Raw genomic sequence first — 16,303 nt, forward strand, 5'->3', positions numbered from 1 at the left:
CTCTTCTTTTCCAGATACTTGTTCTCTCCTTCTGTCCCTGTCGTAAAAATGTTCAAAAGAATCCCACATGAAAAACTCGCCAAATTGTCCCTTAATTTTCGAAACGTGAAGTATTCACTATAATCACACTTATCGTCGATGAAGAAGAACACATATTAATATATATATATATATCTTTCTTTGGGAACGCTTTCCTAAAGAAGGTGAACACTGAAAGCTCTGAAAGATCCACGCGGTCCAAGTGACCGCAAATGCTTTGCGCTGATGACGAAGAGCGGCGCTCTTTGGGATGCCGATTTAAGAGTATCCATAGCTCGGGTAACCGTGGTAACCACTGTATCCGCTGTATCCGTTGTATCCGCTGTATCCGTTGTATCCGTTATATCCAAGACCGGTGTATCCAAGACCAGCGTGCAATTTCGTATAAACGATCGGCTGCTCGACTGGTACAGGCACGTGTTTGACGACGGGGACAGCGTAGGGCTGGGGCACCTTGACGGCGTACGGGGCGGGAACTGGAACCTTAACTGGAACGCTGACGGGAACGGGCACGGGGCGGTCTACTGCGACAGGAACATGCTTGGTGACTTCGACTGGGTAGGGTTTGGGTACTTGGACAGGGTACGGACGGTCGACAGGTACGGCGTAGGGCACCTAGAAAAAGAAAGATCAAATTTGATTATCGATGAGTCAAGTCTATGAATAAATTTGTTTTCTATTTCAGTCTCGTATATGTGTTAAAAAATAAATAAAAAGGTAAATAAAGATAAAAATATATATTGTAAAACAAAGCTTGATAGCTTCTTGTAACTTATTTTGACTTGTCAGTTTATTATTAGAAATTAAATTTTCTGCTTTACTCGATTAGCAATTTAAATTATTTTTTGCTATTCTGTCACCTGTTTAATTATTCGATTTCGAAGTGTGAATTTTATTAAAAATGCAAATGTATACAATATAATTTCGATTAATTTTGTTATTATGAGTGATATTTGGATCAAAGTAACTGATTCCCAAGACAACGCAAGACATCATGTATGAAACGAAGACCTCGCATTTCTAATCACGCTCCACTTGTTACAGGTAGGAATATCTCTCTTCCTACGACCATTACTTTATAGCGTAGTAGAAATGCGTATGTTTTGAAAGTCTAGATTATCATATTTTATTTAGATCTTAGTATTTATCATTTTAGAAACTAACTTTATACTTCTATCAAACAAATATCTTTTGAGAAATAAATATCTACAATAAGAATTTTATTTTTAGACCGTACCATGTGAGAAACACAATTAATAATAGAAATTCAACAGCCTATACCGGTCGAAGCTAACTCTTTAATGCTTTTAATTCAATGTAAATTATATATAAATTATAAATAATTCAATGTAAATTATATATATATACTATATATATATACTTGCATATATACCATATTTGTAGTCCTTTAAACTGCGCGCCGAATTGGTTTTCCGAATTTATAAACACAATTAAACTACTGGAATAATATCACGAATTAAATTAAATTGACAAGCAATTCTTAAATAATTTTGATACACAATCAGGCATCATATTAGCAAGATGTTAATGTGCTGAAAAACTGTAAATAAATTTATTGCGAAAAAATATTACCTCATCCGGGAATCGAACCCGGATCTCTTATATAAATAAATATCTGTATGTGAAAAAGATTCATTAAATTCGTAGATTTTAATTTACACCAGAGCTAGAAACAGAATATATGCAGAATATATGCAACATTAAAGATCTAATAAAAATACACGCATTAAAAATAAATATTTATGTTAACATTTAAGAGATTGAAAATATGCAAAGAATCGTAAAATAATCTTTATCTTTATATCGTTATTGGAAGAACCATAATTGCCTTTAAATGATCTGTTGAAACACATGCATATAGTGAAGCAATTATTTCTTCAATAAATCATTGGCTGCGTTCAGCAGAAAAAGCAGCTTTGCAACTGTTTTAAAATTCTTTAATATGATTGGTCTTGCCATTAGTTCCTCATTGGATCTAAATGTATAAACCAATCATATTTAAGAATTTTACAACAGTTGCAAAGATGCTTTCTCTGCTGAACGCAGCCATTGGCTAATTGCTTCACTTTCATCTAATTGTGCTTTCCAGAAAATTAACTCCAAGAAATATTACTATTTTCCATTAGCAGCGAGATGTGATATTAAGGTAAGAAAATTGGAAGAAACTATCGCAGATACTCTTTATCAAATCTTATTATCGAGTCATTTTATTATATGTGTAATCGCGAACGTGTGTTGGTATTCTAATGAAATTCTTTCCCCGGTTTGAGAAAAGAAAAACATAGCGAGTATCGGTACCTTAACTGGGACCGGAACGTGTTTCTCGACGGGTACGGCAACTGGTTGGGGCACGGGTACAGCGACTTCCTTCGTCAAGACGGTAGAAACACCGTGGCTCACACTAGTGAGCGGAAGGGACGAATACGTGTTTAATCCACTGAGACCATAGTCCAACCCACCAAGACCGTAGCCGTAGCCTAAGGCTCCGTAAAGACCACGCTTATCTTTCTTAGTGGTCTCCACCTTTTTTGTATCATCGCTTTTCGTTTCTTCAGCGAAAGCAAGCGCCACCAGGGCGAAGAGAACCACCACCTGTAAATCAGAGGATTTATATACTTTGCTTTTTTTAAAAAGTTTACAAACATATTGGTCGCATAATAACACGTTAATTTTTTAATTTATTTTAATGTAATCACAACAATACATATTCAGACATATATTTTGTAATTAGATTAAAAAATATGTAAAAATTATTTACATTAAAAATAAAAATGTGAAAAATAAAAATAAAAATAAAAACTTAAATAATTTAACAAGAGTAGTTGAAAAAAATCATTTGCTGTTTTTCTGTGTTTCACATTAATAAACAAATAAATTTTAATTTTAATTTACATTAAATATAAATACACTAAATTAGTTTAAATTAAAAATAAGAAATATTTACTGTAAATATTCTTTGTTCATTTATTTCCTGATCTTTGTTCATTTATTTTCTGATTAATTTAGCTATACAAAATTCTTTTACTTTTACATCAATTGCAAAACTATCTATTTTCTACAACGAATTGAGAGAGAATGCATTATTTTTTTTTTTAACAACAACGAATCACCCTCGTTGCAATGCACGAACAGTTTTTTCGAGATCTTCTAGATTTTTTATCCTTCGGACGATTTTTCGTCAATGAATTTTTATAAAAAGACTCGTATCCGATTATACCTTGGCGTTCATGATGCTGTACGAGTTTCGGACTCGGTTCGTCGTATTTGCGACTGATGAGTACGATGAAGATTCCCTGCTTTTATACGTTAAACCCTCAAGGAGAGACGACATGAAGAGTGAGGTGGTGGGCAACCGGGCCCGCCACCGAAACGCGGTTAGGTGAAAAGAAACCGAAACCGGGTCCCTCGAGTAGGGGATCGCTGAAAAACTCGCACCCGCTCGACTCTTCTCGCCACGCTCGTAAGAAAGACTCGCGCAGATCTTGCGTAAATGCATCACCTCGCACGCGTCGAAATTTATAGCATTAAGTATTGTTTGTATGGGAAACCGTATAAAGAAGTTTAATTTAATAAATACTTTGATAAATCATAGAATTTCATATTTCTATATTTCTGTATTCAGTATAATCATACTCATCTTTTATAAATTTTATATGTATGTAATTATTAGGTAAGAGAAGAAATTCTTATCATAACGATAATTAACAAAATTTAAATTAAAATTATTATTACATAATATTATATAATAATTTGGACTATAATAAAAAATTCATGTTGTTTTTAGATAGATTTTTGTTTAATAATTCTTTTTGTGTATTATTTTTGTTACAAATTTTATGTCGAAATGTAACTGGCGTAAAGAAACTTTTATATGGCAGAATATAGCTAATTAAGGCTACTGATTCAATTTTTGTGGTTCTTTGTTTTGCGATCATGATCGCACCGGGTGTTCTCTCAATCATTTGATTGTGCAATTGCGCGCTCGTCTGATTCCGTAATTTAAATCTTACGCGAATGAGAAATATGTAAATGATGAGCTTAGCTAACTATAACACGATATATAAATGTCTACAAGCAAAGTTACGTTGTAAATTGAATGTGAATCAAACTAGTTCTATCTATATAAAAAAGTTTAAATTTATGCAGGACAGAAATACACAGAAATACAATAATGTTATTATACCTTTTTAATTCTTTTCATATTTTATTTAATATTAAAATATTTCATTGTCTTAAAATATTCTCTGATTTAGGTAATATTTTGCATAATTTTCTACATCTTGAATTTTATTAAAATTATTTTATTAATATCAATAAAGATTTAAAAATTAAGTTTGTTTCTAATAATATATTTTGTATATAAACTTTGTACATTACATAATTACAATATTACTTTTAAGGCATTTTTGTATATGTACTTTTTAATGTACAGTTTTAATGAAAAATTATATTATATTGACAATAAACGACATAAAAGATTACCGCTTAAGAGATTTTAATGTAAATTACTTAATTATTCGATAAAAATGACATAACAATATTACGCGCATCACGCGATACATTTGGATGTCCACCCATCCATAAATTATTGCGTCGTTTATTACCATGTAACCATGTCTCATTTTTCTCGAAGTCAGCGAGAAAAAGCGACAGGCATAAGATTCGCGTTTGAGAGATCCCATAAACTTTGAAGAAAAATTAGAAAAAGCTTGAGAAGAATCGATTCCATGGCTCTTCTGCAATAAACAAATACAAAAAAGCGTCAAGTAAAAAAAAATTAATTATATCTAAAGAAACTTATCTAGAAAATAATATAAGGAATTAGTTTTAATTTAATTTTAATTTTATAACAACATTTTATAATCTTTGTTGTACGTAAAAACTATTGAATACATTAAATTTTTTAAATATTTAAAATATAGACAATGTTATAAAAGCTATTCAATTATTGTAAAATACTTTTTATTTCTGCTGTAAAAATTCTACACACACACACACACACACACACACACACACACAGTTTCATTATAATTTTATTTCACAATTGTAAAATTAAATGACCGTCGCCACCTATCTCCTTTGTTTCATGCTTTTCGCGGAGTGTTTATGGAATTTATGGATCTTATGGAACCGGCCTAATTCTTCTTTCCAGGTTGAACCGTGCTATTACCGAAAGTGGTCCGACTTTTGGGCAGCTTCGCGTAATTTCGCTGCTTGTTAATTGGCCCCACCTGTCCGGTCAGTTCCAGAAAACCTGAAGAAAGCGTGATCGTTAATACATATTTCTCATAGATGAGCAGCTGTCTACGTGTTGACGAAAATTATTGCGGTAACGGGTCACTTACACTCGTTACAGCACTTGACATCGTTACGTATGATTAATATTTATGATTAACTTAAATTGCGTGCTATTCAGTGATGGATCATGTTGCACCACAGATATTATTTGTAACATAGTTGTTTATATCGTTTTACGAAAAATATAAAATGTTGTAAAAGAAATAGTAATACAAAAGTAAAATTTATTGCAAATGACCTGAATAAAAGAGATAAAGACTGTCTTTAAAATGACAGCGGAGTATTTTATATAAAATATACAATAAATAAGAATAAAATTAATTTTCATATAAAAAAGAGATTATTTTAAACAATAGAGAGCCATGTAAATATCATAGTAACCAATAAGATACAATAGTAAAGAAATTATATAAAATATTCTTCTTTCCAATTTTTAAATTCATATGTACACTTATATTATAAAGTACATGATAAAACTTTTATGTTATTAAAATAATTAAAAGATTTAATAAGCACAGATTATCCCGTTACATAATTTTTTCATATGGATTTTATATTAATTAGAAATTGTCATAAAGAACGTGTAAAATTAAAATATGTTCGTGAAGTGGCAAGTACTAGGTGGCAAGTTAATAAAGAAAAAGAAATATCTTGAATGACCTTGCACATCCAACTAAGAAGAAAAAACCATGTCGCTCCCGGGACGCTGTCATTAACTCCGTAAATTAGTTCGTGAATTCCCGAATGACGTCGAAATCGTGGTATGCGAGGCCATGCCAGCAGAATGCATCTTTCAGATTCCTTTACAACCGTAGAATCCATGAGATAAAATCAAAATGGATTTATGCAGATTATTTGTTTATGTATATATAGCGTGGACGATGTATAATAAACTATTCGATCTTGGGATTTTCGGTATTAATCTTCAGCGAGTTAAAAATATTTAAATAGCAAATTGTCCTTCTTATTTTACATTTAATTTCTCCTTATGAATAAATGGTTTCACAATATTTCTCAATTTGGAAGCTAACTACTTTTAAAAGATATTAAATATTAAAAACAATTTAAATAAATATTAAATATTTATAAAATATAAATGTACTTATAAATTATACTTAAAGAATCTAGCTGCTGACAATAAAAAAAAAAACGTAATTTGGAAATATCAAGAAAAATAAATAAATGTAAAAACATATATAAGAGTAAAAAGTTCTTATAGAAAAAAGTACTAAATTATCTTCTTTAGACGTTTTATAACATACTTTTATAGGGCAAAAAATTGAATTTCTTGTTAATTAAAATAAAAATTACATTAATCTTATTTTTTATCGCTACAGTTAACTAGTCTCAAAAGATAATATATCTAATTAGCAATCTATCAATCAGAATTGAGTTGACATTCCTCCATAACTTTCAACTTGGCACGAATTTCTGAATATAAATCGAATCCTTGTTTTTCACGTAATTTGATAAACATAAATAATCAATCGAAAGATGCTTACGGTAGTTTTGAGTCATTTAAATGGACTTAATGTCTTAGCTGGTTAAAATGCGAGCAATTTAGACACACATTTTGCAAATAAATTTATAAATTATGATCGCCAATTAAGATTGATAAGTGCTTCTGTATTTTATAAAAAATATCATAGTATCGGCAATTTTAAAAAAATTGGAAGATAATTTTTTAAGAAATATTAAACAGAATTTTCTTTATTGCTATATATACATTTTATACGAAGTTATATTGTATCAACATTGACAATCTTAATTTTAAAAACCGGTTAGCAAATGTAAATAATTGGTCGAAACATTTTAGAGTTTTTTCTCTAGACTTATTTTAAATAATCTTAATTAATATCTCTTATCAAAATACAGATTTTTTTCTAGAAATTGTTTAATAATTTTCAAAAATAATAAAAGTAATATTTCATTATTTTTTAAATTACAGTATTTCTGGATCTAAATAATAAATAATAAATAATAATTAATGAATAATTTAACTAACAAATAATTAAATTACATATAATATGTAATGCCTTTAGTACAATTAAAATAATAAACACTTAATAAAATAGATTAAAATATAAGACATAAATATAAGACATAAATATTTCATTTACTTAAATATAATTTTTATCGTCTCATTTTAGATTGTTATTGAAATATCAAGCTCAACATGTTAATACAGCTTTTACAAGCAAGAAAGATCTTATTTTTGTCGGTCATTGCAGAAAAAGGGAGAGCGTATTTATTTTTAATTAAAAATAAACACTATAGCGTTACGAATTCGGGTTTTTACCACGTTGAAAAGAAAAAGGATGTCTGGCAATCTCGAATATGGTTGATAATATAGATGATCCGAATTTATATGTGACATTTATGGAGGCGGGCGCCAACGACTAACTTTTTGCGTAGACGAAATGGTTCTCGTCCATCGAGAGAAAGAACGATTGAGATCTGGAAATAAATTTCTTCTGGACATTTCTTCGTGAAGATTTATGTTTAGTAGCCTCATCCATCGTAAATTCTAATATTATTTGTCAACAAGACCTAAAAAAAATGAAGATGTTTATGAGTGTATTGGTCTATTCTAGAAAGAGAGAGAGAGAGGGGGGGGAGCAATCCGGTTTTTATTTAAAAAAATAAACTATAAAAATGTTAATTATATAAAATATTATTTAATTTAATTTGTTAATTAAAAGTCGGGTATTAGAAGCACTTTTTTTCTTTAAAATCCAATATTTTTATTCTTAAAAAGAAAATTATTTGTGTTAAAAATATTTAAAAATTAATATTTAAAAATCAGAATAAAGTTATATCTGCTTTGCTGTATAACATACAAAATTCACGTAAAGATTTAAGAATCGAATATTGATATTATTGAGCATGATATGTACTGCAAAATGGGCTTGATTAGAGACTTCAATAAGTACTTTGAATCAATGGTTTCCGGGTGGGAGAAACAAGCGGGTGTTCGTGAATTGCATAAATCAGCAACCGTTTCTGATTTCGACACCGGAAACTGGCCCTCTCGTCGTTTGTTGCAAGCGCGAAATGTATAATCGTTTGTAACGATTGCATAATCGTGAGCGCCGGGCCCGGTCAGTCAGGCTCGGCGAAATCGCCGAAAATTCCACGTTTCATTCGTCGCGCACCGGTTATTACACGCACGTTCCTCGCGTCACCTCGATATACATGTGAATGCGTGCATACGTATATACTATATAGTATATACGTATGCACGCATTCTGCATCGAATGCATACGATCTGCATTATACAAACGCCGTGACGTTACTTTCGCATCTTTAAGACTCAAGCCAGTGTTTATCAAAATTCGAATATTGTTTCTGCGTTCTTTGTAACACACTTTGTGTATTAAATATATATCAAAATGATTAATTTATTTTTAATTTAATAATTGTTTACTAATGTGCTGTAGAATGAGAAATTAAAAGTGAGAAAAGTTGAATTTTGTAACAAAATTAATATTTCCTGTGTACACAGCTATGATATAGATTTAATAATTTAAATTACGAAAATGAATCAATTTTATAATGTAAAAAACGAAAATAAGATAACTACAGATTATTTATAATCACGATTACAGATTATTTATAATCAGTAGTTTATAAAGGATGAAGAATCATATTTGTAGGCAATAAAGTTGTCAAATGTATTAACTACTAAATATGGTATATCAACACCAAGTGCCTCGTTATTGTTGTGTAAATTGATGTAATCGAGAAGTCATTATGTAGGCGGAGCGTTTCGCGCCGTCCAAGAAAGAAAGTCAATTTCATGTTTTCAAAGAAGCTCGCTCCTGTCTTCTTTGTTCTCTATCTTCTTTGTATCATTTGTATCAATTGTGTTTGATTATTGCGGTTGCAGACAATTTTGTAGATCTCGTAATTTTTTACGTGACGTGCATATCCTAAAAATATTTCTATTTTTCTTTCATTTTCTTTCATTTTTACAGTTAAACAATTTATAATAAATATACAATTAATGACAAAATTTGGAAAATGTAAAAGTAATTAAAACTGAGTTTAAAAATAAAACTAATATATTTATATTAAAATAATTAATAATAAGATACCTGAGCCGATTAATAAGGCCCAGGCACTAAATAAGGCCCACTTTTAAATTTATTACTTTAAAACTCGCTTTACGTCTGCACTATGTGCTTAAGATGTGTCATAGGAAGTAGATAAAAAAGGATTAAAGAATTGGAATCGATAGCAACACGTTTGTTTAACACAACAAAAACTTGTGTATATGAGGCTAGTACGAGCCATTTTTATAATAATCCGCTGTAAAATTTACCAGTGTACAATGTTTCATAATTTATTATAATTCATTATAATATTATTCAACTTCCTAACTATGGAAAATAACTAATAAATAATTTTATTGAAATAAGTATAAGTATTTTTATATAAAAGTAAGAAAATGGCTCAATAATTTCAAATCAATAATAACAAAATCGAAGGGCTACGAGCCAAAAGTTTAAACTTTAATATTCCACGAAAAATACAAACATATGTTTCGACACCGATCGGGTCATTATCAATGTAATAAATATAAATATAAATAACAAATTTTAAGCGAGTAATATACTTTGGCGGTTATAAAAAAATTGAAATGATTAGAAATGCTGTCTATTCGTCGGTGATACATAGTATTCAAGTGTCCTGTCTCATGTGCAACTTTAATTATCCGAAAATATTAGTCACGTGCGGAATTTTCTGTTTAATACATGTCTGATGGAATCATAGTTCTAAAAGTAAGTCGAGATTGAGCTGTCTTCATTATAAAAATATGGTTACGATTATATAGTCAGTTAATAAAAAGAAGACGACTTTGGCAAAATTACGTTAGAGTTATGAGACAAAATGATGTAACATACAAGAATAGACGTTAAGTATTGAAATGCAAGAGTTTAATAAAATTTTTTTTTCGTTCATTTACATATATTCTATATAAACAATATATTTTATTTTTGAGAGTGAATGAAATGAAGATTTGATTCTCACTTAGATTCTCACTTTGATTCTCAACTTTATTTCAATATTCCCATAAATAGAATTTTAAAAAATAAATTAAATTAGGTGGGCCTTATTTGGCTCAGGTATCTTACTACTAGTTATATACATATATAGGGGAACCTGGGGTATAATGAAACCATGGGGTATAATGGGATGTACTCGATATCTTTTTACAGATATGCTAATATGTAATGAATTGTCAGACAATAGTTACTGTTAGATGTATCTTATTATATATTGTTATTAGTTGTCATATTATTTTTACCTGAAAATTGCTAAAAATTGTTTAATGTGTTCGCTTTACTGTCCGCGAATGAGTTACAGATTCTTTGGTATGTTTGCATAAGGTAAGCAATAACCAAATTCTATTTTTTATTGTCATAAGTACATTTATCTTATTATATAATCTTTTCTTGTTACTTTAGTAAAATCTATACAAATATATTGATTATCTGTGATATATTATATTATCTAAAGAGTAAATTTATGTACTTCGAGGCATAATGGTGCACTGGTGTTATTTTATGTTTAAAATGAGTTTATGATTCATGTGCAAGTGTAGAAAAATGATGAGAATTATTTTATTTGTGTTATCTTCTTAAACATTTTTATTTATGTTCAATATAATAACAGTATACCTTGTATAATGTATCACTCAGCATCACATATAGACTTATTAATAAAAAATTAAAAATTAAAAGTGCAACAATGTATTTTTACTTATATTATATGTTCTAAGTCACTTTTAAGCAATGTTCAATATTAACTTTTTAAAAATAGACAAGTTTTCTGTGGTGCCCCATTATGCCCTGCATAAATGACATAGTGAGGTTACGACACACTCTCATAAAACAATAATTTCGTCCTGTTAATCTATACTTATACAGTATTGTTTAAATTTGCTTAACTCAAAATATACATAGTCAAATAAAATGTTAAATAGCAAATAACACACTCAAAAATACATATATTTATGTGATAATACGCTCAAGTTTAAGAAAAATGAAGAGAATTAGGTGTAATTAAATGCTAAAATATACCTCAGAAATGTTTCGAAATACTTGAAAGTAAAAAGGCGTTATAATAAGTGCTGGTTATTGAGTATTGGTAATATTAGTGTCATGGTGTAATGGCGAGCTACTGAACTAATAATTCTATAAGTAATCATTAGGATTCGCTATATAATAGCGGAGATATTAAGGGAGGCCACTATATATACACTGGTCATAATACCACCTTCTCCTATATTATTTTCTTTACGGAAAAAACCGAGAAATAAATATGGCAGGTTTTACAACACATGTGAATTTTTCCAATGAATTTTCCTTGGGAAAAAACTGAAAAAATCCGCGAAAAAATTTGGTTCTTTTCGATCCTTTAAAATTATTATATATATATATATATATATACATATATAGAAGTAATAGTTATTATTATTAATTTTTATCATTGAGCCATCAAAGCATTAGAAAGAAAATCTTTTAAGAACAAAGCAAATATTATTTCTTTTTAAATATATACCATTATTTTGCTTATATTCGTGTTAAAATATGTAGATATCAATACTATTCTAAAATTTAGGAACAGAATATTGTTCGCACTCTTTGAAAATTTATATTTATTTGATATCATTTTGTGTTTTAATATTTATTTTATGTGATGTGTTTATTAATAATTATCAATTCTTATAATAAAAAAAGGCTGACACTTAGTCAATTAGTCACATCTCTGAGTAATAATTGTCAGAAAATTTTTATATTAATATTAATTTTATTTGTATTCGAAAACCGTCCAATTCTAATTTAATTCTTTCTTTTAAGCAGTTTTAAGCAGGTTAAGCAGGTTAAGCAGATTTGACTGCTATTTATAATGTAAAGTCCTCATAAGACACCAAATATATGATAGTAGTTTGACAGTTCTCGGTCATAATATTCATAGAATAGACGCAAATATTTTTAGCCATCGTGCGAAAATTTTTTTAAAAAAGAAAATCCTTATCTAGAAAGTGTTAAAAATTTAAAAGGTAATTGATTTAAGATAATTAAAGAGTAGAATTAAAAAATATCAAGGGTTTTGTCAAATTGCTTGTTTTGTCAAATACTTTGCGGTTTATTGTAAAATTTGTTCCAAAGTTCGAAAGGACCCGTGTCCAAATCGGACCTCTTTTTGGATGTTCAAATCGGACCTACAGTACAGTAAATAACTTATAGGCCTGGGTGTAGTACTGGTGATCGGCCGACCAGATCTGGTCCAAGAAATTAAATTACTAAAATATCATGAGTCATCAGACTCAGATTAATTGAGTTTTATTAATTTCGATTCTAATAATATAAACTGTCAATAATTCTTTTTTTCTGAATAAAATTTGTATCTTTGACTGTTAAATTGCTCGTTTTTACTCAGTACTAACAAAAATACATTAAAATATTTTACAATTCTATCTAAAAGTCCATAAAAATAGGAGTGTCCGATTTGAAATCAATAATTCCAAATTGGACCGGAAAAAGCGTTTTTACATTTTTCATTATAGTTCAACACAGATGAGAGATACGTCAAAATGGTCTCAAAGAAAAATGAAGGGAATTAAATAATCTTTTTAACGGCACCTTCGGTTTTACGATCGGATTTTATTTACGTCTTATAGAAAGCAAAAACTGTAAATAGGTTCGATTTACCCCACTCTTCTCTATGCCTTTCTCGATTGCCTTTTCTGTCACAAAATGTGGGCAGAACGATGCTTGGCCGACCTTCACCAAGGACTGTTTTGAATAAGTGTCAAAGTTGCGTGTATGCGAGTTTTGTAATACATATATGTATTATGATATTATATAAGGTAATAAGTAACAAAATTTTTAATCAATAATAAGATTGAAAGACCGCTAATGTTAAACATAATAATTTTAAATTAAGAAGCGCCATAACGGTCAGAACGTTAAGATGTTGAACTATTGTAAATTCATTTAAATGAATTAATTTCAGAAATGATAATTGCGTACCGATATGGTTGTCGGACTTTCAACGCAATCAAATCTGAAAATATTAATAATCCCCCCCAATTTCCCAACTTAAAAACTGTAATCAAACTTATTGCGAAAAATAATGCCTCGGCCGGGAGTCGAACCCGGATCTCTTGCATTCCGTGCGAGCGTCCTAAGCCTTTAGACTACCGAGACCACGGAATGCAAGAGATCCGGGTTCGACTCCCGGCCGAGACATTATTTTTCGCAATAAGTTTTATAATTCATTTAAATGAATTTACAATAGTTCAACATCTTAACGTTCTGACTGTTATGGCGCTTCTTAATTTAAAATTTTTAATATTCTTGAGGCTTCCACGGGTGTTTCCTATATGACGATTTTGCGTTTCGCGGGTTTTCTCCGTGTTCAGATCCATTTTTGGAACGCCAACGTTTCGTGAACCTTGCAGTCCACTTCATCAGGGCGAGGAGCAGCCTGATACTGCAAGTGGACTGCAAGGTTCACGAAACGTTGGCATTCCAAGAATGGATCTGAACATGGAGAAAACCCGCGAAACGCAAGATTGTCATAACAAAATTTTTATTATAAATTTTAATAACGTAAATAGAAAGATAGAAACTCATTTACGCGTATGAAAAAATTATATCTTGATTTCGTTTACATTCCGCGGTCGCTTTGAAAATTTATGCAAATCTTATGCAACAGGCGCAATTGTAAAAATATACATATGCTTTCCCTTTATCTCGAAATAATCTGAGGTATTTTATATGAATGTTTATTCACATTCTTTTATTTGCCTCGGTCTCGATTACATATTTGCATTCTTACTTTGGCTTGCTTTTTAAAAATATTTTTATAATATATAATTCGGTGCTCGAAAATGCTTGGTTAAAATAGAAATAAAATTTTAAATTTAATGCAAATAAATATCTTTTCATATTAAAAAGGGAGAAAAGGAGAGAGAAAAATAGGAAAGAAGAGAGAAGGAAAGAGTAAAGTGGTTGCTCAATCATCTTCGGCTAAAATGACGTTTGTACTTCGATAAAAAAAAATAGGTCAGTATGAGATAATCTGTGATAGAAATGACAGGTATTAATTATATCAATGTAAAAATGTTCTCTTACATTATAATTTAATATATTTCTTCATTTTATGTTTAAATATGTTATGATTAAAGTTTCACGGATATTTTGTTTAATAAGATACTCATATAATAATTAAGGATTATTATAGGATAAATATATGTTTAATTAAAAGTATGTATATATAAAAGAAATTTTATAATAATTTCCTATAAAAATGTTTAATACAAAATTAAATATATTATAAAGGCTAATGTACATATATATAAATATAAAAATAAAATTACATTTGTAGTAAACCTTTTTTATAATTTGTTAATAAAAAAATAGAATACATTTTAAATGTAATTTTATACAGAGTTAAAAGTATTAAAGTTAAAAAAAATTATAATTCAAATAAAAAGCCTAGAATTATTTTTTAAAATGTTAGATTACATAAATGACAATTTCGTGAAAACGTTTTCAAGATAATGATACAACTGTTTATTAGATTTTCAGTTGTAATATTTTTATACTATAATATTTTGAACACGTTACTTATAAGCAAAGACCTTCGGACATTGGATGTCTTAAACCTATTATTCACTTTATTCTATTTTGTAATCAAGGTTTCAAATTACTAATATAAGGCCATGAAAAATAAGAGCATGTATTGCTGAAATTTTGTGTAGCAATTTCACAGACACTGTTGCAATATACTTTAATTTCATTATGCTTAAGGACATTATTTCTCACATTTCTCGCTTAGAGACAGATCGAGAGAGTGTGAAAGGCGAATATATTCAAGCAATGTGCAAAACGATGTATGAAGAGACCTGTTGAAATAACTAATTAGTAGCAAAAGCGAGCCGAGATCATAAAGTCGGAGCAGAGGTCAGGCAATTAAATTCTCATTATGACAAGAATATATGATATCCGACATTACTCGCGCAAATGTACAACCTGACAATTCCTAAGGTGGCAAGAATATGCATAAAAATATCTAATCTCTAACAGTGCGTGAAGGTATCGCATATTATTCATATACTGCCGTTATAATATTCATAATAATAATTTAAGATTAAATATATATATATAATAATAATATACAAATTTATGTATGATATTATATAAGGAGAATGGATCTGAACACGGAGAAAACCCGCGAAACACAAGATTGTTATATAGGAAACACCCGTGGAAGAATATTAAAAATTTTGTTACTTATTACCTTATATAATATCATAATGTATGTATATGTACGTATTTGTGTAATATAATATAAACCTATATATAACATAATAATAAACGTCACAAATATAAATATTTAACAGCAAATTTTTATTGTACATTTATAATAAAAATTACGAATTTTATTGACGTTTGTTTTGGTTCTAATTAATTTTATGAAACGATTTTCAGCGAGTACTATTAGAAACAAATAGAGTTTTAGAAATAGTTTAGACTTAAATTTTTCGGAAATTGTTGATTCTAAATGTATAATACATAATGTAGCTCTAAATTAAGCTCAAGCTCACAATAATAAATATAATATTTATTATATTTAATTTGTAAAAATATAAAATTGTACATTATATAAGAAGATATTTAATAATTTGATAAATACAAAAACATAAAATTATAATTATTTGCATATTGATAAGATAACATTCTCTTTGTCAATTCTTTTATTAAAAATCTTTTTCTGTATCCTGTAAAATAAAAATTCTTCTATATAAAAAAATTCTATATAAAAAAAGTTCTGAAATATTTAAAAGAATTGTTGCGAGATTTTTATATATAGTGTAATTTATGTAAAACAATATTGATATCTTTGGCATAGAAGATGATTTATATGT

General features: G+C 28.9%; 1 protein-coding gene across 1 annotated transcript; it reads right to left on the reverse strand.

Moving 5' to 3' along the window:
• Nucleotides 1-6: 6 nt before the first annotated feature.
• On the reverse strand, nucleotides 7-3,321 carry LOC108722211 (BCL-6 corepressor-like protein 1). The gene is made up of 3 exons (XM_018447194.1): nucleotides 3,278-3,321; nucleotides 2,359-2,652; nucleotides 7-654 (listed from the first exon to the last, which is right to left on the reverse strand). Exons 1-3 carry the CDS (start codon nucleotides 3,287-3,289, stop codon nucleotides 298-300), a joined length of 663 nt encoding a protein of 220 aa, XP_018302696.1. The 5' UTR covers nucleotides 3,290-3,321; the 3' UTR covers nucleotides 7-297.
• Between the last annotated feature and the right edge of the window lie 12,982 nt (nucleotides 3,322-16,303).

The sequence above is a fragment of the Mycetomoellerius zeteki genome, unplaced genomic scaffold (assembly GCF_001594055.1).
Source record: "Mycetomoellerius zeteki isolate Tzet28-1 unplaced genomic scaffold, Tzet1.0 scaffold199, whole genome shotgun sequence".
NCBI classification, from domain to species: domain Eukaryota; kingdom Metazoa; phylum Arthropoda; class Insecta; order Hymenoptera; family Formicidae; genus Mycetomoellerius; species Mycetomoellerius zeteki.

Bases quoted from the DNA above. Each gene is read 5' to 3' on its own strand.
- LOC108722211 (XM_018447194.1), bottom strand. The intron at 655-2,358 runs GTACCGATACTC...TTCTTTTTCTAG, and splicing joins ACGTTCCGGTCCCAGTTAAG to GTGCCCTACGCCGTACCTGT.